General features: G+C 45.3%; 1 protein-coding gene across 3 annotated transcripts in view; it reads left to right on the top strand.

The window, feature by feature from the left end:
- The window catches only part of TG (thyroglobulin), a 249,593-nt gene that overhangs the window by 108,242 nt on the left and 115,617 nt on the right, over window positions 1–25,734 (top strand). For all 3 annotated transcript variants that reach the window (XM_037802989.1, XM_037802991.1, XM_037802990.1), the window contains one exon: window positions 3,778–3,840. In XM_037802989.1, coding sequence (XP_037658917.1) covers window positions 3,778–3,840 — 63 coding nt within the window. The remainder of the gene's footprint in view (window positions 1–3,777; window positions 3,841–25,734) is intronic.

Below are 25,734 nucleotides of genomic sequence, written 5' to 3' on the forward strand. Positions count from 1 at the left end.
CTCAGAAAGCCTGGCCTGCTTTTGTTTAACCAGTATAAATCAGCTGGGCCACTTGTCCAAGACTCCAGAGTAGGGAAGGGCAGGGACGTGGGTCTGACCCCAGAGTCATGCTCTTCACCATTTTTCTGCTTAAGGGAGCATGGGGCTGCAGTTCTAGGCGTGAGTGCTAGTGGCCTGATGCTTCCATTCTGCATTCACGCCCTGCCTCTACTGGCTACTGGCTGTGTGACCTTGGACAAGGTCCTAAAGCTCCCTGGGCCTAAGTGGTCTACTGTAGAAAACTGGAATAATTATAGTGTTGCTCTCATATGGTTTGTTGTAAGGATTAAATTAACTGGGGTAAGAGAAGTTGCCAGTAAGGCATGCTGGGCATTCGGAGACATCCATCATGTAAATGCCCACCATCCAACATCTATATCTAAACGTCTTTCAAAGCATCCCTGGGGATAATCATTTCACAATCATTTCTCAGAATCAGTATAAGGATAAAATAAGCCAGTACTGTAAAACTCTTAGCTCAGGGTTCCATGAATGTTTGTTTAATTTTTAGGGGATCATTAAAGCACAGAACCTAAAACTAACCCATGATGATAACCATCAGAACAGTGGTTGCATCTGAGGGGAAATGGGAAGGAATGGACTGGAAGGGGGCATGAGTAAGTTTTGCGAGTGATGGAAATGTTCCATGTCCTGGTTAGACCGATGGCACACTAGTGAATGTGAGCATCCGTCAAACTCATCTGCTAGCACACTTAAGATCTGTACAGTTCAATGTATGGAAATTTTACACCAACAAAAAAAATAAGTTTTAAGAAAGCATAGCATCTAGCATACAGAAGGCACCTATGGCCTCCCACTTCACCCTCCTCAATCGAAAAGCCTAACTTCGATAGTTACTTGCAGGACTCAGAATTGCCTTAACGTTGAAGGTCAAACTGTCAACAGCAGCCAGGGCTGGGAGTCCACCCTCATCTATCACTTCCAGTTGGACTTGGTTTCTCTGGAGGATCACCTTGGGAGTGTGGGAGAGGGCCAGTGAAGGGACAGGGGTAGAGTCTGGGGGAAGAGGCTGTCCGGTTTTGCTATGGCCCAAGCAGGAGCTCCAAGAGGAACTTCACACACAGGGCAGCTAAGGGGAGAGAACAATCATTTGTAATCACAGAATTGGCAGTTTGGTTTCAAATTGACAATATTAGGGCTTTCAATAAGAGGGTTTTTGAAATGGTTTACTCAGTTCTCCCTCCCGTTGTGGCATTAATTCTCTCCATTAGAATGTAAAAATTTCTTTTTGTTTTCCTTAGATTAGAATGACTTGTGGAAAATTTTATTTGTCAACAATTACTTATAGGATCTTAGGGAAATGTTTCAATGAACACATGCAGAATTGCTGAAGAAGGAACATAGATGTTTTACTAATTTCCTTACTGCTTTCAGAATCCCTTATAGTCTCTTTGCCGATTTTTTTCTCTCTATAAGAACTGGTACATGGAAACCTGGCCTTTTTTTTTTTTTTTAACACATCTTTGTAGAATTCTCAATAGTTGTGCCACTAATAAGCACCGACTGGATGCAGAAACCAGGTGTGGTGGCAAGAATTCCAAGGCAGGGATGTCACCAGCCTGGTCCTCAAGGGGCTGAACTTCTGTCTGTGATTCTCAGCCGGAGATTGTGATTCTTGATGGGAAGGTCCCCACGGGCGAGTCTTTGGTCCTCCCAGTGACTGAGGGTGCTGAGAACGTCAGTGCCAGGGGGGGCTGAGAAGCTGAGACCCGTCAGGGGAAGAGCAGCCCCCCACAAAAGGCTAGTAGTGCTAAGTAAAGCACCGCCAGCAGGACTCCACGGTATAACTCGATGAGTGGATGCACTGTAGCTCAGCCAACCATTCTCTCAGCATTAGACATTTGTAGAGTTTCCAGCTTTTCCTTAGTATTGAATAAATGTTTCCTTGGCAAACAGAACTTGCTTTGAATTATAGATAATTTGTAAAGATAAACTTCCAGATGCAGAATGATGCCAGAATGTGAACTTTTAAGTCCTTGCTATAGATCGTCAAATTGTTCTCTGAAGATTGTGCTCTCAGGATCCTTGTTCTGAGAACCACTCTCTTCTAGGAAGAGACATCTAAACAAACAAGTGACAGCACAACAGGATAAGTGCCAAGCTGGCCAGCCGGGTGTGGTGGGAGCACGGGGGCAGGCATTAGTAATTATGAGTGTTATTTGAGGAGCTCACAGGATGTTGGATGACAGAAGTCTTAGCTGTGGTTCTCAACTGTGGTCCCTGGACCAGCAGAATCAGCATCACTCAGGAACTTGGTAGAAGTGCCAAATCTCAGGCCACAGCCAAGAAACTCTGGGGTGGGGCCCAGCAAAGTGTTTCCCTAAGCCCTCCAGGTGATTCTGCTACCCACTAAAGTCTGAGAACCAGCACCTTAGAATGATGATGGCTGGTAGCAGGTGCTTCTGGGCAGGTGGAGCCAAGCAGGAAGGCTCGAAAACCCAGAGGGGTTGGCTTATCTGAGCAAAGCGAAGAAGGCAGGGTAAGGGCAGGACATGAGGGGACCCACCAGAGGCTGTGGGGCCCAGAATAGAGCATGACACTGACCTGAGGCTTTTCATGGAGCCAAACAAGGCAAGAGACAGAGGCAAGAGTGTGTCTTTGTAAAAGGAATAGGTACTGTTATTATCCCCATTTTATAGACAAGGAAACTGAGGATGGAGAGGCTAAGTAGCTTGCTCAAGGTCACACAGCAGGAACGTGGTCAGGTCACTCCTTCCTGCTCCCTGGTGAGCGAGGCGGTCCTGCATGTGGTTCTGCTCTGTAGTCCCAATTTGGGCCATAAGGAGAAAAGACCAATGGCACTTTGAAGATTGAGATTTCATCACTAAGGGAGGAGGAAGGGGAAAAGATCATTAGCACTTAAGCATCATCTACTGGATATGTATGGTTTCTCATGCAATGCTTCTATTGTCTGCATTTTACCAGTGATGAAACTGGGTCTGAAAGAAGCTAGATAACTTGACAGTCCTACAGCTTCTAAGTGGCATATTGAGGTTTGAATCCAAGCCTGCCCCCAAAGTCCAAGCTCTTCCCTCTCCCCATGCTGCCTGCCATTAATCGTTGCCATTTATTGAGCTTTTACCCTGTGCCTGACACAGTGCCCAATGTGATACATTACATTACCACCTGTAATCTCATGGTCATCCTCCAAGGCAGGTAGTGCTATCCCCATTGTGCAGATGTGCAAATTGAGGCCCAGAGAGGCTGAGTTCATAAAGTCAGTAAGGGGTGCCCTGGGGGTTGTTCACCCCTGGCATGTGGCTGCCCGCTCCCTGGGCACCTCCTCGCGGCCTTGCTTTGGGAATGACCTGGAAGTGGCAGTGATGTGTATGGCTTCTCAGCAGAAACAATATGAGCAAGAGAAAAGCTTGCTACCTTCTCTCTTCCCTGCCTCAGCAATCGTTGAAGCTGGGGCAGGCTGGAGGCTTCCTGAGCCTTGGCCTGGAGGGAGGATGCACAGATCAGCAAAGGACGTGTGGTGTGGGTGGGGAGCGAACCCTGGGTGCTTTAAGCCGCTGAAATGTTGAGATCATTTCTTACCTCAGCACGGCCTCACCCATTTTGGCTGAAACAGGTGGCCCTGGGAGATGGACGTAGGTCTTTCGGCCTTTAAAGTCCAGCTTTACTGTCACCATGTCGCACCTCTAGGAATGCCTCAGCGCTCAATGACATTGCAGGGAAACGAGAGCTAAAAGGTTGCCTTTTTCTTCTCTCCAGTTGCTCAAAATGATGCTCCAAGTTTTTGCCCTTCAGTTGTTCTGCCTTCCCTCACAGAGAAAGGTAAGTTCATTTTCTTTTCAATCTCCCTTGTGAGATACCACCTTGTCTTCTTTCTCCTTACTTTTGTTCAGTTCTTTATAGCTGGCACAGTCTTCCCACATTTATTAATTCAAGCTCCTGTCAATTATAGTCATGCATAATTAGAGCAAATAATAGCACCGTCCCAATTTTACCATGAGGAAACCAACTCACAGAAATTAAATGACTTTGTCAAATAATGTGGCTAATTAACAGCAGAGTGGACCTAAGCTCAGCCCTCCCAATTTTCATTCTCAGGGTTGTTTCATCACATCAAGTAATGACTAGATCAGCACAGTCCTGGGAAATGCTAAGAATAGTAGTATTTGTGGCAAAAAGTGGAAGAAGTCCGCCCTTTATTAGTGCAAGAGACTTGGAGCTTGCAGCCATTGGAGCGCCCTGTGGGACATGGTGGCCTCTGAGGAGGGGCCAGTGGCCCCCAGCCAGGAGCAGAGACCCGGATGTCCCCTCTCCCCCCACGCACGTAGCACACGGCGCTCACACCACGTGCTCCTCCTGGCAGCAGGGCAGCAGGAAGTGTGGTGTGGTGGGCACAGTGGGGATCTCGGGCCACTCTGGGGGTGGGGGGGAAGTGGTGGCAGGTAAGCGGGGGCTACTCTTCTGCCTTCCCTCAGTTGGGAAACGAGGGGCTGAGCCTGGGCTCCAGACGCTGCTCAGCTGGGAGGCGAAGCAACGCTAATTCCTGTCCTATGACATGATGTCTGAGCAGCCCGAGACATCTGTCATTACAGACCTGACTGGAGAGACAAAATATAGCTCGTTTTTAAGGCAGGCTGTGTCTGACACATATGTACGTCCTCAAGCCATGCTATCAGTTTCCTTCACTCAGTTAAAGTAGCTACCTTTGGAGATTACATGTGAATATATATTTTTCCTGAACGTTCTGTATAGAATGCCTGTATTAAGCATTTCACCTTCTTGGAACATGAGATAGATATGGTTAGTGCCATGTCACAGATGGCGGGAGAGGGGCTTGGAGAGAGGCCAGCACACCCAAGGTCAAACAGCGCATTGCCAGACTTCTGTCAAAATTGACTGTGAGTTTTATCAAGGTAATGTACAAACACAGTTGAAATGATCAAATAGCCCTGGAAGATTTATGGTTAAAAGAGTAGATCCCTGTCCCACTCCTACCCGCTCCCAGAAGACACCATCTTGAACTCTTTGAGCCATCTTTCTCTCATCCTGACTTCTACATTTCTAAATAGCATGTGGATCCTGCTATTCTTAATTTGTCAATTTTAGAAATAACTATTGAGTTTCTACCTTGATGGATGAGGATTTTGCTCTCTCTTTCATCAACCCTTTTTCAGTGTTCCTCCCTCATCTTCAAAAACATAGTTGTATCAAGATTTTATGTTGGAAACAAGAGTAAATATTTATGTTGTTATGGCTGCATAAATATGGTTCACTGCTGATCCCAAAAGAGTTACAGCAATATCCTATTATTTTTATCCATCGCCGTGCACAGGGATTGTCAGTTGATCGTCCTGCCTCAGTGCCATGTTCTGCCCCTCCTTCCATAGTACCTCATATTCCTGGGCTTCCCAGCGGGTCTGTGGGCAAATGGGTCAGCACTGCCATCTGTAGCTGCCCACAGTACTACTTATCCCCTTCTGCTGAGTCACTTAACGTGCCTCGACTTCCTCTTCTTCATCAAAAATTTTGTCGACCCTTATCTGCTGTTTCATCCTCTCCTGTATTTTTGTTCTGTTTTTGTTTTTGTCATCTTCATGGTGGAATTGAAGGATATTGGAGAAATTGAAGTTTTGCAGTTCCTCAGAAGTTAAGTATATAATTATGATCAGGCAATCCTGCTTCTAGATATATACTCAAAATAATTAAAAGCAGGGACTTGAACAGATATTTTCACACCAGCGTCCATAGTAGTAGTATTCACGGTTTCTAAAAGATTGAAGCAATCAACCCAAGTGTGAATCAACCAGTAATGGATAAACAAATGTGATAGATACACACAATAGAATATTATTCAGCCGTAAAAAGGAATGACTTTCTGATATGTGTGACAACATGAATGAACCTTAAAGACAGCATGTTGAGTGAAGTAAGCCAGACACAAAAGGACAAATACTGTATGATCTCGCTGATATGAAATAATTAGAATAAGCAAACTCATAGATTCAGAATCTAGAATACAGGTTACCAGGGACAGGGTGGGAATAAGGAATAGGGAATTAAGGCTTAAAATGTACAGAGTTTCTATTTGGGACAATGGAAAAAGTTTTGGTAATGGATGGTGGTGATGGTAACAGAATATTATGAACATTTTTTTTTAAATCACAGTTACTTAGAAGTTACTCCATATCAGCAACTATATTGATTTATTTTCTTCCATTTTCCTTAGGCTTTTCTGTATGGTCTGATGTAGTTATCCATTCATGCATGCATGTGTATATTCATAAAGTCATTTATTCATTCATTCATCTACATTCTTACTTTCATAATTCTCACAATCTAGTGGAAAGACAGTATGTGTTACCAGCAACACATTTACTGATTCACTCCTCTATCTTTGGATATTTGATTATTTATGACTCTTCATCACTATAAAAATGAATACCTTGGTATATAAAGCTCTTTCCAATAGCCACATAGTTCCCAGGGGGCAGGTTCTCCAAAGAGGAATTACCGGGTTTGTGAAGTTTTTGGTTTAAGGTTCTAGATTTATATTTCCAAATTAGTGTCACAATTATTGTTAGTTGCATATCTACCAGCATTGAATTAGTGTTTTTTCATCACATACCTACCATCCCTATGTATTATCACTAAAAAATTGTTATCCATTAAACTTATCACATGCACACTGTTAGTCATATATATATATCAAAGCTAAATATCTTTGAATGATTTTGCAATGTTTCCACTGTTTTTGCTAAACATAGTAACTAATTGAGACTTGAGTTATCAACAAGAGAAAGTAAAAAAGATAGACTATTGTACACCTCCCTTCCCATACACACACAATCTACAGATCTGACTCTATATTACCAAGATGGAATTAGATGTCACAGTATTTTTAAATCTGTCTTTAACAAGCATGATTTGAAACCAGGAGAGATGTTGGAATCGACATTCCATCTGTGCTTACAGTCCCCTGGTTGGAATGACGGTTTGGGTGTGTTCCCTTGATGTGAAGCAAGGGGAGGGTATAATTCTGCCTTCAGGATGTTGCTACATAAATGTGTGGTTTGGATGAAGATGTGTGTGTCTGTGTGCACATGCATGTGCTTGCGTGTATATACACCCCAAGCAATATCAAGGGCCCACTTATGCACTTTCTGTTCAGAGAGAAGGGAAACTATTTGTAGAAACCCCTCTTCAGACCAGTCATTTTATAAATCATTTAATGCTCATGAGGAAGTTGGATGGCAGCAAGGTCTATTTTTCAAATAAGGAAACTGAGGCCTGGAGAGGTTAAATGCTGGGGCTGGGATGTGAACCCAGAAATCTCTGCCCCTTATCTTGGAGTTAGATAAGGATCCTTGGCTTGAGGTTTTTGAAAGGGTTGATCAGGTGGACTGGCAAGCCCTAGTCGTGTCCCAAGACTTCATCTCTTGGCTTTGCGTCTTATATGAGTGTGTGTGCATAAGCTATCCATTCAAAGTCTACTTCTAAAAGAGATTCCTGAGTCTCTGGTTGGTTGATGGGGATGGGGTGACGACAATGTGACTTCTGAAAACTCTTGGACTTGTCTTGGGTATATTCAGTGTGCCAGGGCTTGCTCTAAGCACTTTCTGTGGTTCCAGAGAAGGCTTCTAACACATAAGCTGGTTTGAAGAGAGCACGACTTTGCCAGACGTGCAAGTGTGAGAAAGTCTTTCCAGGGAGAGGAGTTTATGTAGGCAAGGGCCCAGAGACTGGACCAGCTGGAGCATTCGGACACTGGGCACAGCTTGGTATGCCAGGCACAGGGGTGAGTGTGGGATGAGGAGGGAGATGACGGAGCAGAGAAAGGCTTTCGCAGACTGTGGAGTGGGTAAAACGTGTGCTGTAAAAGCCTCTGTGTTGGATTTGGAGGGAGACCTTGGCAAGGCCTCTTGGGGTGGATGAGTGAGCAGGAAGAGTGACAGCAGGCTCCAGGTGGGCAAGTGGAGGGTGGTGTGCTAAGGAAAAACAGATCATCTTTCACTTCAATATAGTTCAATTCAATGACGATTTATATGCCAGTCACTTTTTGGATAACGGAGTTGGAGCTTGTAGTGACATTCCAGAAAAAGGCACTGTGCTGGGGATTGGAGGTCTGGACTGCAAAGATGGGAGCTCACAGTCTAGTCAGAAGAAAGGCAAAGGAAGAAACCAGTTTATGGTGGTGAGCAACTTGCCACAGTGGAGATGTCTCCAGACTGCACTGGGACCACCGGGGAAGGCTCCCCAGAGGTCACCGCAAAGAGGCAGGGAAGGCACCCCAGCTCGGGTGGGTGAGGGGAAATGGAGGGGGTTCTAGGGGAGGAATGGAAGCATGAATGGAAGCACAAGAGCTTGTGCGAGCTTGGTGTACTCGGGGGAATTCAGGTGGTCTAGTACTACGGGGGTGGTGGGGGCAGGAGGGTGGCAGGTGAGGGGCAGGGGCCCAAAAATAATGCACATTAGGTACCACTAATCCTTGAAGGTTTTAAACAGTTAAACAATGAGCTTTAAAAAGCTTTCTCTCTGGCTGTGAGGATAAGTTGGTAGGTGGCTGTCTTAGTTTCCCAGCTGCTAAAACAATTACCACCCAGTGGGTTGGCTTAAACAATGAGAATTTATTGGCTCAAGGTTTTGAGGCTAGAAGTCCAAAATCAAGGTGTAAGAAAACGCTTTCTACTCAAAGACTGTGGCATTGTGGAGCTGGCGATCCTTGGTCCTTGGCTTTTCCATCGCATGGCAATGCACATGACGGTGTCCTCTCCTTTCTCCTCTGCATTTTGTCGACTTTCAGCTTCTTTCCGTGGCCTTTTCTCTACATATCTGACTTTGCCTCTGCTTGTAAAGGACTCCAGTGATCTGTATTAAAGCCCAGCCTAGTTCAGCTGGGCCACATCTCAACTGCAGTAACATCGTCAGGAGATCCTGTTCACAGTGGGTTCACATCCCCCAGAATGCGGGCCCAGACTGAGAACATGTCCAAGCTGGGCACACAATTTAGTGCGCCACAGTGGACAGCTAGATTTTGAGAAAATGAGGACAATTGTATATTCTGTGGATAGTGTACATTTTATACTCTTCAGAGAAAATTCCGTGTTATTCAAAGAAGCAAAACAGAAAATATGTCTTTTCTTCACAAGGCAAAATGTCCACTGCACTTTAAAAGATCCACAACAACCAATCCAGGGGGGATGTTGGAGGTTAGTGTGAATTGTCTTCTGCCTGTAGGATAACTAGTAACTCACTAATCTCCTGCGTTCTCAAATATTGGATCTTCTGATGGCCTGTTCCCAGAACATTGGACCTTCTGCTTTGCATCCACTATTTCAGAAGCAGTTCTATCTACAGATGCCGCTGAAGTAAATTTAGTATTTGAATTGGAAGTCGGAGGAAAAAGGCATATGAGTCCTTTGGAACTTGTATCTCTATGTTCTATGTTCATTTCATCTGAGGAGCTTCAAAATACTCTTTGAAAAATGCCACAGCCCTTGACTGTGGGTCCCCTTTGAGTGGGGGCACAGCACAGGCTGCTGCCAGCAGAGTGAGCCGGGAAAGAGGCTGCAGCTGAGAAGGTGTGAGGCAGGGCTAGGAGAGCCACCTCCTTAAAGTTTGCCCCCATCGGCCTTCCAAAGCCTCTCCCCTCCCCTCATCCTGAAGCTCGGTGGCAGGGACAAAGCCAGAATTCAGGAGACTTGGACATGACGTGGCTACAAAAACAGTCTTTTGGGCCATGCAGTAGAAGTGAACCAACTTTGCTTTGCCTCCCTCCTGTCCTTTTGTACTTTTAACTGTGCCAATGTGTGTCTGAATTCAGTTGATCTTTACTGAAAAGGGTTCCCATTAAGCTGGAGACAGAGTCATGTACGTAGAGAATGTCAGCACTGGATGGGAGAGGGTGCACCCTCTACTTGAGAGAAGCAACACTTTGAAATCCGTCTGCCAGCCTCCCAACCTGTTCCATCACTCACCCACCGAGGACCCTGGGGGCACATTTTTACCCTCTTATGGTCTCCATTTGCTTATGTAAAATGAAGTTAAAAATAAAAAAAATATCAGTCTGGTAGGTTTGTGTTGAGGAATAAATAAAGTAAAGTACCCGGCACAGAATGTGATGAAGACTGTTCAGGAAATATGAATGATTACCAAGTCCAAGCCCAGCTGTCTACCAAGGAGGAAACTGAGGCACAGAGACAGAAAGTGACTCTCCTAATCACAACCACAGTTAACGGCAGAGCTGTAAAACTATCTACTGTGAAATTTCTCTTTACTGAGTGACTAAAGCCAGTCCCTTCACTACGTGCTTGAAGCATGCTGCTGTTCACAGCTGCCCTCTGAGGTGTGCACAGTTATGTACAGAGAGGCCTAAGGTTATGTAACTGGTAAATGGCAGAGCTGGGATTCCAACAGAACCCGAATCCGAACCCAAACTCTTTCCACTGAATGCATGACTATGGCAGGTTGGCTGCCCCGGGCATCAGACTCTGAGACGGAGTTGCATGTGTAGGTTGTTTATCTGGAGTTGCCCTTGGTATCAGCCCAGATGGGAGGAGGAAACGGAAAATATTGGGTTGAGGGGAAAGTTGAGCTGTGAAGCAAGCTCCGTGGAAGCCTCAGCTGACTCTTTGTGGATGCTGAAACTGGGGTGGCCTTCAAATTTCTACACCCTCACATTGATCAGACACTGATATGGGTGCTCCTGAGAGGGGCCCGGCCTTCTGGAGGACCTCCCTCTTGAGCCGCGGCATCCCAGAAGGGGGCTGATGGGAGGTGGGGATCTGCCAGAAGCACTTGGAGCCCCTGGGAAAGTCCCCCATCCCTGATGGGGATCCGGATGGCACACCGCAGTGTCTGCCGATTTGAAACATAACTTTCCAAACATGCACAGAGCTTAGGCCCACAACCGTTGAGGGAGGAAGTTTGTTGGGGAGCTCATCGTGCATACTCTGTTGCTACTTCATGAAGATTGTCGGGGGCCCAGCCCCCCATCCCAGGGGCCAGCAAGGCAAGGCTGGTGGTTTCCACCCTTCGGCTGAGAGTGCCGCAGGGCTCCACGCGTGGGTGCTCCCCTCCCCAGCTGCCACGGACCACGCTGCCTGGCCTCCACGTCTGGCAGCTGGCAGGGCCTCTTCTCTGCCTCCCTGAGAACCAGGGGCTGAGAAGAAACAGCTGTAAACTGGTCTACAGCAAAGGCTAAGGGAAATGGAGGCATGAGGAATATGGACTCCAGCCTGGAAGGCTTCACTTCACTCCCAGGATGCAAAAAGTGGCCCCTCTTTTCTCCCTGCCTCCAAATCAGCCTTGATCTGAACTAACTATCATGAACCAGAAGGGCCTTGTTTGTTTATTATCTCATTTCCTAGTGCCACACTGGAAACTTTTGTCTAACTGAATGGCATTAATGAAGTAATTCAACTAAAGTGTAAAAGATTGGTATTCTATTTTAATATGACATTTTCCCCCGAAGTGTACATATTTGAACAAGTGGGCAAACCAAAAATACTTCATTTCTAATATTTTTAATTAGATAAATTGTGGGCTTATAGAAAAATTGTGCACAAAATACAGGGTTCCCATATATTACCCTATTATTAACACCTTGCATTAGTATGGTACATTTGTTACAATTTATGTAAGCACATTTTTTTAATAATTGTACAATCAACTATAGCCCATGGGTTACCTTAGGGTTCACTGTGTTGTACAGTTCTGGGATTTTTTTAAATTTTATTCTTATAAAATTAACATGTATGCAACCTAAAATTTCCCCTTTTAACCACATTCAAATATATAATTCGGTTCTATTAATTATATCCATGATGCTGTGCTACCAACACCACCATCCATTTCCAAAACCAACAGTGGAATTTTAGACCATGTAACAAGCATTTGGGGGCAATATTCTAGGCAGGTTGGCATTCCTCAGGCCCCTCAAATCATTCTACCTAGCTGACACTAAATTAGACCACCCCAGAGTGCAATCTATCAACAGCAGTAGATTTCCTTTAGTCTACAGATTATAATAATCTTAACTATTGATTAAAATATTAATAATATATTACAAGTGGCTAGTGCTACCCAAAGCTGAAAAAAAAAGTCATGTAATCCTAGAAAATGTCAGCACTGGATGGGAGATTGTGCAGTCTTCCCATGGTTGAAACTTTGCTGCATTCCCTGACCTCCTGGGAGGAGCTGAGTTTGATTTAACAGGAAGCAGTCAACGCCCCTCCCCCACGTGCAAAGTCCAGGAGGTGAGAGGGTCCCGGCTCAGGAGGCCCAGAAGAGATGCTTCAGTGTGGCTGGAGAGCCTGGTGACGTGGGAGGGGTGGTGGAGGATGCGGTAAGAAGGGGACGGTGTTGCCCTGCGGGGACGAGTGGGCTGGAGATGACGAGCTCCCCACCACTGGAGTGTTCAAGCATGTTGGAGATTCCCTGTGTGAGGGGATGACTTAAGTTTCCTTTCAAGTGTTCTGTTTCTCTAATTCTAATGATTGCTTGGTTATGCTTCAGGGTTGTGTGTGTGTGTGTTTTTCTTCTGTTTTCATGAAAATGTACCCACAGGCTAGTGGAAGGGACTTGACAGATGTCTGTAGCAACAGAAGCAATCAAGCAGAGGGACTCTGGCATTGTAAACTCTGGGTTTCAATTCCAGTTCTGTTCCCACTCTGTATGACTGAGGGAGTCAGTCTGCCACTTTGGGCCTCGGCTTCCTTACCGGTGAGAATTCATAATATTGCTCACATCCAGGGGTCGCTGTGACGTTTGGGTGAGGCAATGTCTGCCTAGTGTTTAGCACAGTATCTAGCACATACAGCAAGTAGTTGATAAGTGGCAACGGCAGCAATTGCTGCTACGACCGTGGAGACAGAGAGGCCTGTAGTGTAGCCAACGAGAGAGCAGTCTCGGGAGTCCACTGCCTGAGTTCGAACCAGCCGTGTGACCTGGGGCAGGTTACCTACAGGCCCCCGGGGGAGCAGGACCGCTGCTGTCTGATGTTTCTGTTCAGCATTCTGAGCAAAGCCTCGCAGTATTTGCCCAACCCATGTTGGCTCTTCATATGCACTTGTACCTCTGAATTTCTGCAGTTTTACTCAGCTAGCCAGGATCACACCCCCAGAAAGGGGAGTTCAGATGCTCTCAGGAAATCCAAACCTTTGTAACCTCTGTGTGTGTGTATGTGTGTGTGTGTGTGTGTGTGTGTGTGTGTGTGTGTTTGTAGGGAGGGTTCTACTTGATTTGAGACAAACATCTTAGAGAGAAGTCAGATTATTTGATCTGAGCCTTTGGATTCCCACCATGAATTTTGCTTGTGACTGAACTTAGTAATTGGCTTGAGGACATGGAAGGAGTGCAGATCCAAGCCTGTTTCATGTAGGTGGTTCTTTCTTTGTTACTTGGAAGTTTCCCTAGAGGTATCATTGAATTTAGCAGCATAGAAGATGATTACTCGCCTCCCACAAGCTCACAGACTTGTCCCATGCTGGGCCACCACAGGTGTCCTAGGGAACTTGTGCCTGTGGTGTGAATGTCCCTGAAGGGAGCCACTTGCTCAGGCTGAGCTTGAGTCACGAGGAGAAAGAGGCAGCGGTGGCGGAGTGGAGCCCGTGGACTGCAGGGGCAGTCTGGTTCCAGTCTCTGGTTGGCCAGTCACTGCCTGTGGCCTTTGCTGAGATAGTTAGCATCCGTGAGCCTCAGTTTGTTCACAATTAATATACGAGGTGATGTAGTAACTAAATCTCACGATGGAGATAAAAGTGGTTTTTTTTTTTTCATAGTTTCAGTTATTTCCTTATGTGAAATACAACGTATATAAAAAGGTGATAGCTTTCAAATTGCAATTTAACAAGTAGCTATAGACAAATCTCAAAGGATGCTATGTGTTACAGTTCCATCATTTCAGTTCTTTCCTTCTAGCTATTCTAATAACCCTAGCAACTAAGAAAAAGAAAATTGCCTAGAGATTCAGTATTCATCATCCTTTGTTAAATTCCATCTTGTTTGTTTCTACTTTTCTTCTAGTTTAATAACTTTCCCAGTCTTCAGGGATGTCTAGGCAGTGACCACCATAACTTGTTCATGTTGATAAGGGGTGTCGACATTATGGGAAAAAGGTCTGCAACTGGTTGATGTTCTTGAAGAGGCTACTGTCAATGGGTTTTAGGACTTAGCTGGTGTAGGAACTCTCTGGAAGATTTACGTCTCTGATGAATAAACTTAGTGAGTGAAACTTTTATAGAATCCCAGATAGGGACCTGGGTATTCTTTAAGGTTTGGGGGACTACTGTTGATTTAGGCTTATCGTATTGTGGTCCTTTGCCATATCTAGGTGAAGCTTGCGTAGGAGTAACCTCCAGGACAGCCTCTTGACTCTATTGAATTTTCTTAGCCACTGAAATGTTATTTTGTTGCCTTTCTTTTCCCCCTTTTGGTCAAAAAGGCATTCTCAATCCCTTGATGCCAGGGTCAGGCTCATTCCCGGAATCTTCCCGTTGCCAGGAAGACTCATTCATCTGGGAGGTTCTGTCCCACGTTGGGGGGTGGGGGCGGGGGTGGGGGATGAGAGTGGGGAGGGTGATGGATTTATTTGCAGAGTTAGGCTTAGAGAGAGAAAATCCACATTTGAGCAACGAAAGAAGTTCTCTAGAGGTGACTCTTAGGAATAATTGTAGGTGGGCTTACCTCCCATTTATAACCACAAATTGCACCAAAGCAAGCCTCAGGATCGAGGGCTTGACTTGTAAAGTAGGGGGTTCCTAAGTTCACCTAGCATGTATTATGTCCACGATCATCCATCCATATCTCATATTATCCTCACTTAGTTGTACAATCCTCATTACTCTCCATTTTAAACAATTCTCATGACCCAAAGCACCTCATAGCTCTTGTCAGCCCTTACTTATTTGTCCCTAGTCTTGTGTGGTACTAGTATGGTATTCTATTAATTATAGTGCCAAGTGTGCAATGTGTAGATTTTTCCCATGTATCCTTCTGTTTTCAACTCTGTACTAGTGTCATACCTTAGAAATATATCATGCAAGCCCCTATGTACATTTGTGGTGCTGATCTATGGGAAACATGCCTTTAAACAACCCCTTTGAATCCTATCCCCTTCAATGCAGCTCTGGTACTTATAATCATGTTAACAAACAATTGTCACCCCTTTCCATTACCATACCTTTGAATTCACCTTCATTAACACATCTGAACATATTAGATTATCATTCCTCCTCAGTAACTTCTGTCTTTCACTAGATTCCCAATATTCTACATTATAAGACATTCATTTTACATTGTTCAAAGAGTTCATGGAAGTGGTAACATACACTATCTCTCCTTTTGTGTCTGACTTATTTCACTTAGCATTATATCTTTAAGGTTTGATAATATGTTTGATAATCATCATAAAAGTGTTTTATAAATTGGAATTTGCCACATAAAAGTGAGATATGAAACTTACCTACTCATTACTAGCTTCCTAATTCCTAAAGTGATTAATTAATCAACTAATTGATTTATTCAATGATTATTTGTCAAGGTCTTCAGGCATGTGAGCAATTAGAGTGCTAATCATTATAGAGATGAAAAATATAGTACCCCATTACTTCTTAAGGAATGTAATTATAACTTTATTACTACTTCTATTGTTATTATTTTTATTATTTGCATTCTGTTATGATATGTGCTAGAGAATCAGTGAAAACTGAGGCAGAGTCTTTGACCTCAAGGAGCTCACAATATAACACAGAGATAAGTAGATAAGTAAATTGCCATGCAGTACACTGGTAGAAGAATAGACATACTTATAGCACACACAGAGCAGAAGAACTATCTGGGTGTGGGTGGAAGAGCAGATCCCAGAGGTCTTCCCAGAGGAAGTGACGCCTGAATTGGGCTTTGAAGGATGATGAGTTCATCATACAAGTAAACTGACTTTATTTTGTCAGTGTGTGTCCAACAAAGGGAATTGTGAGCAAAGGCATCCAACACAGAGTGTTTGTGGACCACCAGATGTAAATCTGGGATGACAGGAGGCAGACTGACAAGAGGTGAGACTGGAGAGTTGGCAAGACAGGTGGCCACCAGGTCATGAGGAGCCCTGAGTGCCAAGTTCTTAGCTATAAATGCAGAGTGTGTTTACTCCGGGCACCATATCTACTTACAATGGTAGAATCGGAAATTTAGACTCGCAGGGATGTTTCCTATTCCCTTCTATAGTGTCCTTTCTTGATGGACATTCAGTTCACTTGAACATCAGTCTAGGATGGATCCCCCAATGATGGTGCCAGTCACCAAGATAGAGATTATACAAGGTGGTGCTGGTGGTGGGGGCAGCTGGAGAGTATGGGTGAGGCAGGGGACAGAGTTAAGACTATATGTTCAGCTTCCAGCATGTTGAGTTTCGGGTGCCTGGGGTATATCTTCATGGAGGTGTCTGGTAAGCACTGAATATATGAGAATGGAGCATGGGAGAAAGTTCAGACTTGGAGATGTTTAATAATCACTGGCATGTCAGTGGTATTTGAAGTCTTGGGGATGGTGTGATCACCCATGGAGGGTGTATTGAGTACAAATTGTAATAGTCAAGGACAGATCTCTGAGGAATACCAGTATTTAAGGGGTGAGCAGAAGAGGAGGAGCCAGAGGAGCAGCTGCAGAGGTAGGGGAAGGAGGAGAGGAGTGTGAGGTCATGGAAGACGGAGGGGAGGAAGTGGTCAGTCATTTCAAGGCAGACTCAGGTGCAAGCATTCTTGGCTTTAGTCACAAAGAGCCTTTGCAAATTTGGTTGTGTAATGAAGGAAGAAACTAAATAATAGTGATTTGAGAAAGTAGAAACCACAAACATTTCCCAAGAATCTTGGCTATGAAGAGAAAGAGAGGAAGAGATTGGCAGTTAAAAAGAGAATTGAAGAACATTAGCTGGTAACCATTTTTAGGTCATGGATCCCCATGACAATGTATTAGAAACAGCCTGTCCTTCCATATATACCACAGTTTGCAAATATTTTCAGGGGCCCCAGTTTAAGAAACCTTGGATTAGAGTGAGGTGTTGTTTTGATAATGTTTGATAATGTTTTGAAACTTGAGTGTGTTTTTATGGAAAGAGTAAAGCGTCAGTGTTGAGAAACAGACTGAAGGTTTGGGGCAGGGGATAGGAGTGCAGGTGGGCTGAGGGGATAATTGATGGAGAGGGTGGGAAAGAACAAGCCCTAGAGCCATGGCTCCTCTGTATTAGGAGAATAAAAGAGAAAGATCTGAGGGTGTATAGAGGATGATGACAGGGAGAAGGAAGTTGAAGCAAATGCTGCCCGGTGGTCCCTTTTTTCTTTCTGAGACAGGAGGTCAGGCATCTGCTGTGAGGGCCAGGGGTGGTGCATCCAGACCTGAGGAAGCAGCATGGGAGAGAAGAGAGGCAACTGTATTATCATGCTGTGTTGAGGGTTCATTGGAAGCTGAGGTTCCCAAAGTTGTAAAGGCACCAATCGCTTTGACTGTGGGATTTTTCTCTAGCCCTGCTCAGCAGTCCAAGACAAGCTTCAGAGAAAGCAGGTCCATTGGACTAACCCAACTGGGAGGGAAGGGAGTCGAGGGCATTGGCAAAAGGGAAGTTGAAATGTTGGGGTGATGGGTGGTTGTATGATAAGCCAGTAGAGATGGGCAATATGGAGGGGTAAAGAGACTAGAAATCACAGTGAAATTAAAGAGCTGTTTCAGGGAGAGGATATGCGAGAGTGCTGGAAAGAAAGAAGGTTATTGGATATATTAGCAAGTGGAGCTTAGGAAAAATAAGATTTAAACAGGGTGGGATATTGATGTCATGACAGCGTTTAAGGTGTGGCTCAGAAGTACTTAGTGGGAGTGGAGTGAAAATACGGGTCTCTGGAATTGAGTTAAGGAGGCTGACACAGGGTACTGAATGAGCCCTCTGGCTTCCCCACAATGGTGAAGTCACCAGGATTTTATCAGGAGCTGGGGTGGAGATGAAAATTATGAACTGGCTGGAAAAGAATTTGAGGAATGTGGGAGAATGACCAGATATCACAGTTTAGAAGGATGAGGACTAGAAGGTTCAATAGCCAGAGGCCTGGGCTGGGGGTGTTCTGGTCATGATAAGGATGCCCATTTCCAGGACACAGTCAGTTGGGGAGGGACACACGTTTCAAGGGTTAGCAGTGAGACAATCTGCCAGAAATGGGAGCCCCAGGAGGTTGGATGGGGAGCACAAAAGGCCAAAGGTGTAGAGAAGCGGCCAGGCTTACATTTTACTTTTGCATTGGAGAACAACATGTGGCCAACTTTTCACTCCACCAAATAAGAGTATTAAAAAAGCCTATTAACATCTCTTTTCATCACCATTTTACCAAAGGACTTTAATATCCCAAATGAGGAAGGACACCATCAATATGTCATAGAATTACAAAAATTCCAGATGGCATCACCTAGACTCCCCCTCATTCCTGGGAGAAGGACTAACACTCCTGTCAAGGGCCTGTTGGACTTTTAGTTCCCACAAGGTAGACTTGGGCTCCTCACCCACTGGGGTCCATAATGACCCTTTCCAGGACTCTGTCTTCTAGACCAGGAGCCCACAAACTATAGCAAGCATTGCCAAAAAATAAAGAAAAAAAAAAAAAAAAAGTGACAGAGACTGAATATGGCTGCAAGGCCTAAAATGTTACTATCTTGCTCCTTACAGAAAAATCCTGGTGCCCTCTGTTCTAGACTGAAGAGTTGTCATCTTCCGTGTCCTTCCTCCCAGTCCCTGAACCATTTGAGGGGCTCTTTTCTGGTCCTCCTGGGCCACATGACAGAGCTACGCCTCTGTGTGGCAATCTTGATGTGAAGACATTTCTCTCCCGGAAGGAGAAGGTGTGGCAAAATCAGATGAATACTATTGATATTCACATTTTAGTTGAAAATGCCCTGTTTTACAAGGGACAGCATGCACTCCCACTTGCACTGGAAGATACAGCTCAGTGGGAAACATGCTCAGGCTTTGGAAACTGACCCACTGTGGGTCAAATCCTTAGCAAACATCACTGAATGTTTCTTAGGCACTAAGCAGTTCTCAGGTGTTGCTCCATTCAGCCCTCCCTGTGTCCAGAGCTTGCTGAGACACGCATGGGAGAGAGGTGATGCCATTTGCATGGCCTCCTGGGGTAACCGGATGAGGGGACCAGCCCTAGCTTCTCTGCTCCTCCCTGGAAACTGCAAGGATCAGTAGCAAACTGTGGCCCTTAGCACCTGGGAAACTGCTCGATGACACAGGTGATAACGACTATCCTTGCTCACAGATTGAAACAAAATTACAATAATCAGGTACTGGAAAGGAAGTTACCCTAAGTCCCAGAGCTGGTGCTAGGCAGAGCAGGGCTGGCAGGCAGCCTGTCCCCAGGGTGCACCCCTAATTTAGCTCCCTAAGCTGCTCAAGCAAATACCATGAACTGGATCAGATTAAACAATGGGAATTTATTAGCTTAGGTTTTGAGGCTAAAAGAAAGTCCAAATCAAGACATCATCAAGGAGATGCTTTCTTCCTGAAGACTTCTACTGGTGATCATTGGCCCTTAGCTTGTCACATGGCAAGGCAGATGGTGGAGTCTCCTGGTCTCGCCCTTCTATTCTCGGTTCCATTGATTTCAGCTTCTGGCCACTCCCTCTGTGGCTCTCTCTCTCTGTGTCTGAATGGCATTCTCTTATAAAGGACTCCAGGAATAGGATTAAGACCCATCCTGATTGAGGGGTCTCATCTTAACTGAAGTAACCTCTTCGAAAGGTCCTACTTATGGTGGGTTCACAGGCACAGGAATAGATCAGATTTAAGAACATGTGTTTCTGGAGTACACCAGCTTCAAACCACCACAGCTTCCTTCGAATGTGCAGTGCTGCATCTCGGAGCAGGGGTTAGGACCCCCACGTCAGAGGGCTGTGTGTGGATGAGACAGAACAGTGCCTGTAGCACACTGCACAGTGTCTGGCAAATGGGACGTGCTTAATCACTGTTAGCCCTTTAAATACATATTATTTTACATGATAGGAATTATCATTGTGAATAGCGTGTCTTATACCAGGTGCAGGTCTGGGGTAGGGTGGACGCTCTGAACTCATGAATGGATGTTTCACCGAGTTCTCACTCACTATCACTCCTTCAGCTAAGCTCTGGAGGTACGAGTTAAAATGAAAGCACACTCACAGGAGAGCTGACATACGGGTGTTTGGAGGCTCAACAGAAGTCAGTACATCTCTGGGCATTGTTCTTGTCTTACAAATGTTAAAGGAGGCAGGATACTGTGGGGTTGCTGCAAGTGGAGCAAATTTCTCTCTTGGGAAATGCTAAATCAACAGGCAACTTGGTCCCATGTTCATCTTTCAAATGATCACAAAATAACAAGGGCATCTTTATTTTCTTCTTCTTTTCTGCTATCAAAAGTGAGTTTGGTTTTCCTGATTGTTAAGGGGGCAAAGAAAAAAAAAAAAAAAGCCCAGCGTAATGTGTCTCTTTCTAATTTCTCTGGTGAGAAATTAGGATGTCTGTAGGTGCTGTTTCTGCCCAGCCACAGCCACACTCCAGCCCGTCCCCCTGTGAGCCTGTTGTGGCCATAAGGGAGGCGAGAGCAGCCTCACATCTGTTCTATTCTGCTTATCCTTGGGTTTGCAGAGGCTTGCGGGTGTCTGTGATGCTTTTCCTGCCTGAAAGGCTGCAAAACTTTCATGTGTTACCCAAGCCAGCCCAACTGGGCATGGAAACCACCTCCTGTATTTCTTTGAGCTTTCTCCACATGCAGGACCAATCATTTTGATAAGGGCCAAGAAGCCAAAAGCGATTCTTTTAGGTTCAGATTGCAAGAAGAATAGTAAGAATCTTGTGTGCTTTTGGATGCCTGAAAGCTTACATTCATCATTATTTTTATTCTTGGTGATATTTAAGAAAGTCTTATGATCTGATCTTGGCACTGAAATCGAAAAAAAAAAATCTGTGATTATTTGAACATTGGAAAGAAGGTCAGGCATGTGCTACTGGTTTGACATTTCTACAGTCTGATCTAATTCAAAAGCCTCTTAAGGCACTCCCCCTCCACCCCGTTTTTTAAATGAGAAAACTGAGGGCTAGAGTAGGAACTATTCTTTGGTTGCCTGGCCAGTGAGTGACTGACTTTTCCTTACAGTGTTAATGTATGTCTGCTGGTATGTGTATTTTCTTTAGCAATTTTTAACCATCAAAATTTTGCAAGCCTTGAAATCAAATATTCCCTCCTTTAACTGAGGTCCGGAAAGGGCCTTGTAGCTCCCACTGGTGCCCACACACCAAACACGTTGCAGAATAAGGAGAAGCTGAAACAGCTGTTATTTTATATGTAATTGAGTTACTGACCCTCCCCTCAGCAGACAAGGACATCAAGGCACAGGAAAGGTCACAGGGGCACCCAGCAAGGTCACAGTGCAGTGCAGGTCTCAGATGCAGCCAGCAAGGCACAGAGGCTGGGCTCTGCACCCCTCTGCAGCGCTGTAGCCTGGGGCTACCTCAGCAAACACAGCCCTCCATCCCAACAAAAACACGTGCTCCTCTCACCCCCTGGCCAGACCCTGCATGGTGGGAGATGGAGTGTTGCCCTCCCTATTACTCTACAAAAACAGCCTAAATCTGAAATAGTTCATCAACAAAACCTAGGGCCTGGGAGGAGACTAGTACTTTACAGAGATCCAAATAGCCCAATAACCAGAAATAAACCAGAAATGGAGTGGTCAGAGCAAGAGTGATGTTCTGGGCGGGGGTTCTTAGGCCCTGACCTCGGGCCAGGGGACTCGAACCCTGTCTCTCTGTTTTTCCCTGACCAACTTCTGCCTTGATGTCCTACTTACCCAGTCCAGGAGTCGGGTCAAGATACTGTTTCTCCCTCTGAAGTCTTGGCTCTGGGCATGAGGAGGGTGAGTCTCAAAACGGAAGGGGTCTGGGTGACTGCACACACTTGGTTCAGATGCTCACCACACCGTTAGGGTCCCAGTGTCCAGGACCATTGGCTTCCTAAGGATGCTTTGGTCCCACCAGAGATGCCAGAATTTGTTGCCAAAAACTGCAGGTTCACTGCCAGATGCACTCCGAAATCAGTATAGCAACACTGGTACTTCCGAGAGAGAAAGGACTTTACTTTGAAGCTGCCAAGAAAGGAGACAGGACTAAGAAGAATCTCAAATCTGCCTCCTGGAGTCTAAAGAATTTAGGATTTTTGTGGATTCCAACATGGGAGGTGGAGTTGTTATCATTACAGTAACAAGTAACTAAGCTAAAATAGCCATTACAGTGATAAGTATAAAACAACTCTGATATCATGAAGGAAGTGGGAAGTAACCATTAACAATAACAAGTAGAAACACTGTAGTCAGAGGTTGCACTTTCTTCCCAGAAGACTGGCTCAGGATCCTGGGCTCCTCTGCCACATGGCCAGGCACACGACGGCACCTGCTGGTCCCCTCTTCTCTTCCAGGTTTCGTTGCTTTCAGCTTCTTGCTTCAATGGCTTTCGTTTTTTTCTCTGTGTTCATCCCATTTATAAAGGACGTCAGTAAAAAGATTAAGACCCACGCTGGGCCATGCCTTCACTGAAGTAGCCTCAACAAAAAGTCCTAATTACAATAGGTTTACGCCCACAGTTAAATTTAAGAACATGATTTTCTGGGGTACATACAGTTCCAAACCACCACAAACAGGAAATAACAGAGAAGACACAAGTGCTTTGTAGAGATTGTAAGACCCTTCTGGATTTCTGGCAGGACTGGGGCCCTGAGTCGTGTCTCCACCGTGTCCTCTGGCCCCTGGCTGGTGCGCTCTCCTGACTGCCCATGAACCTGCCCTGTATTCCAAACAGGGTCCCCTTCTGGCTAGGTGTCCTCCCAAGGAAGCCCCACATCCCATCGAAGGCCTTGCAAACCCTGATCTAAAAAGGGACATCGCATCCTTCATTAGGAGGGCCCTGGAAGCCTAAGAAGCATCCTTGGGTTTGCCCTGTGGGCTGCGGTCCCACAGCCTTTGCAGCACCCTCTGACAACTCCCCCACACCCCAGCAGGGCTTTTGCATCAAGAGAGTAACCCAGCAGCGCATGGAATCCATCAGGATGTGGCAGCAAGTCTGTGGTGACTCCAAGAAACAGTCACTTGGACGTGACCCAGTGCCAAGGAAGCCCCCTTTTGCTGCCTGAGAAGGGGGTGTCCATTCAACAAACCACCAAACCAAACAGGACCCCAGCAGATTCCTGCTGTTGGGAGGATCTGGCATGGTAGGGACACCTGGCTGCACATGAGAATCACCTGTGCACATTTGGGATCCTGAAGCCTGGGTTCCATCCCACACCACCTACAGGAGTATTTCTGGAGTTGGTGCTGGGGCACTGGGCTTCTTACATTGCCCCGGATGGTTCAGTTTGCAGTCAGGAGTGAAAATCAATGACCTAGCAGAATTCTTTGCTTTGGCAAAGGTTAGATATCCCACCAGGATCTTTTAAGCAGAGTTCTTTATGTCTTTTGTATTACTACTTTTGAAAAGGCACCTTATACAGCAGGTAAGAGAGATGAATAGTGCAAATGAATATATATGCATATATATATATACACACACATAATTAAGCTCTCTTCCTCCCCCAGTCCTCACATTTTCTTCTCTGGAGCTGTGAGTTTTGACTGATGCCTCCCTCGCATCCTGGGGGTTCTTGAAGTCCTTCCTGACCCCAACTCCCCAGGGGCACCCGAGGGTGGACAGTAGGGGTGGAAGGAGTCAGAGCATGTGGGGTCTGGGCACAGAGCACCCTACTTTTACATGATTTCATCTGAACCAAAAGTTTCTAGGCTAAAGAGAAATGTAAAACCTTGAAATGTAGATTGCAAATATGTTGTCATTTGTAAATGTTACTGTGATTCAGCATCAGTTCTCTTGTAGAAACTGAGGCCTGGCTCTATGCCAGCCTGGCACAGCACCTGGTTCCACTGTGGGGACAGGAGGGTGCTAATGGCCAGAGAGTCAGTGGTGAGAGGCTTCTGCATCCACACTTGGCTCTCAGAATTTTTGGGAAATGCACGTGGGACCCCAGACATTGGCTTCTGCACCACACTAGTGGCTTGTCCAGAGGGGTCTGTGCAGGCCAAGGAGGGGGACAGCGGGGTCACAGCCAGACTTGGCTTCAGGCTCCAGGGTGGCAACAGCTGGGCTGGCTCTTACTTTGGAGTGAAATTCTCCCTTCAATTATAGTGCTTTCCCCCAGACATCCACCTAAACATGGAGTGTGGCCAGAGCTTCTATTATAAGACCGTAATTGGCAAGTTCAATCCAGAAACCCCATCATAACCCTCCTCTAAAATTGCAGTGTACTTGCCATCTAAAAGTATGCAGCTTGATTTGATCACGTTGCAAAATGCCCGTTCTCTTGCCCATGAAAATAGCAACATTTTGCTTAAGAAAATGAAAGCCCAGAGTTTCTTGCAGGGAAACCAAGTCCCAAGTACAGAATGATGTGGTCGTGATGGTAAGCGTAGTTCCCACGGCCCCAGACATGGTGACTCAGCTTCCTGGGGCTGAGCTGATGTGGAATCTGGCTGCATTCATTAGGTGATGCTTCTGGATAAACCCTTTTTTCTTAAAAAAAAAAAAAAAAAGAAAAAAAAAAAAAGTAGTGGTGCTGTGTATTTTGCTACTTTATTTACCATTTTAATTTTAGTGACCTCCCCAGTGATCTGGGTGTCAAATATAGGTTTGAGATAAAAATTGCAGGCTTCTCCATATAGTTGATAAGATGGTGCTATAAAAGACAAAAATCTTTTTCATACGTGGGGACATTTTTCTGGAGAGCATGCTCAGCTATATAGGAAACTCTCAGGTGACTTAACACCAAGAGCCTGATTGTGTTCAGGGTTTGTTCATCTTCAAGTTCCATGTTCTTAGTCAAGTCACACAACCTCTCTGAGCTTCCAGTCCCTCATTTGTGAAGAAGCCTTGAGAGCTTCTGACCTATCTCTTGAATGAGGCACGGTAGAGATCAAGTGTGATGATGTGATATGCTTTGTAAACCATCAAGTGCTGAACCTAAGATTGCCATAGTATTTTGCTAGCACAAAGTAAATGTTCATGAATATTTATTAAAACAGCAAGCTGCTGTGGTCACCTGAAAAAAAATCAAAGACAAAAGCAAATGAATGAATGAATGAGGGATTTTTTCCTTTAACTATCAGTGGATGAGACATCCACTGAAAACCTCTCTAGGTGTTCTAGGATCAGCACTCCCAAATGATCATAGAGGCCTGTGTTGGGAGCCAACATTTTGAACTCTGCAGTGCTATTTGTGAACAATAGAATACATCCATGGACCTAAACCTTTAACCCCCCTCTTCAGAGTTACCTCTATCCTCCCAGGCACACACAGCCTGGCTCTGGCTGTGGCTTTTGCACCAAAGTGACATGATCTGGCAGATCTGTTCACCTTTGCCCAAGCCTCCTCCTCTGTCTGCTACATCCTTACCACCCTCCGTCTTGTCTGGCAGCCATGTCCTAGGTCACGTGTCTTGGGAGGCAGCATGGCAGAGCCACAGGTTCTGCAGGTGGAAAGACCTAGTTTCAGTCTTGATCCACCACTGACCTTGGAGACTAGGCTAGAAATTTTAACTCTTCTGTGACTCATCTTCTTCATCTTTAAAAGAGGGTGCCTTGGATGGGGCTTCCCAGGAAACAGACTT

The sequence above is a fragment of the Choloepus didactylus genome, chromosome 14, assembly GCF_015220235.1.
Source record: "Choloepus didactylus isolate mChoDid1 chromosome 14, mChoDid1.pri, whole genome shotgun sequence".
NCBI classification, from domain to species: domain Eukaryota; kingdom Metazoa; phylum Chordata; class Mammalia; order Pilosa; family Megalonychidae; genus Choloepus; species Choloepus didactylus.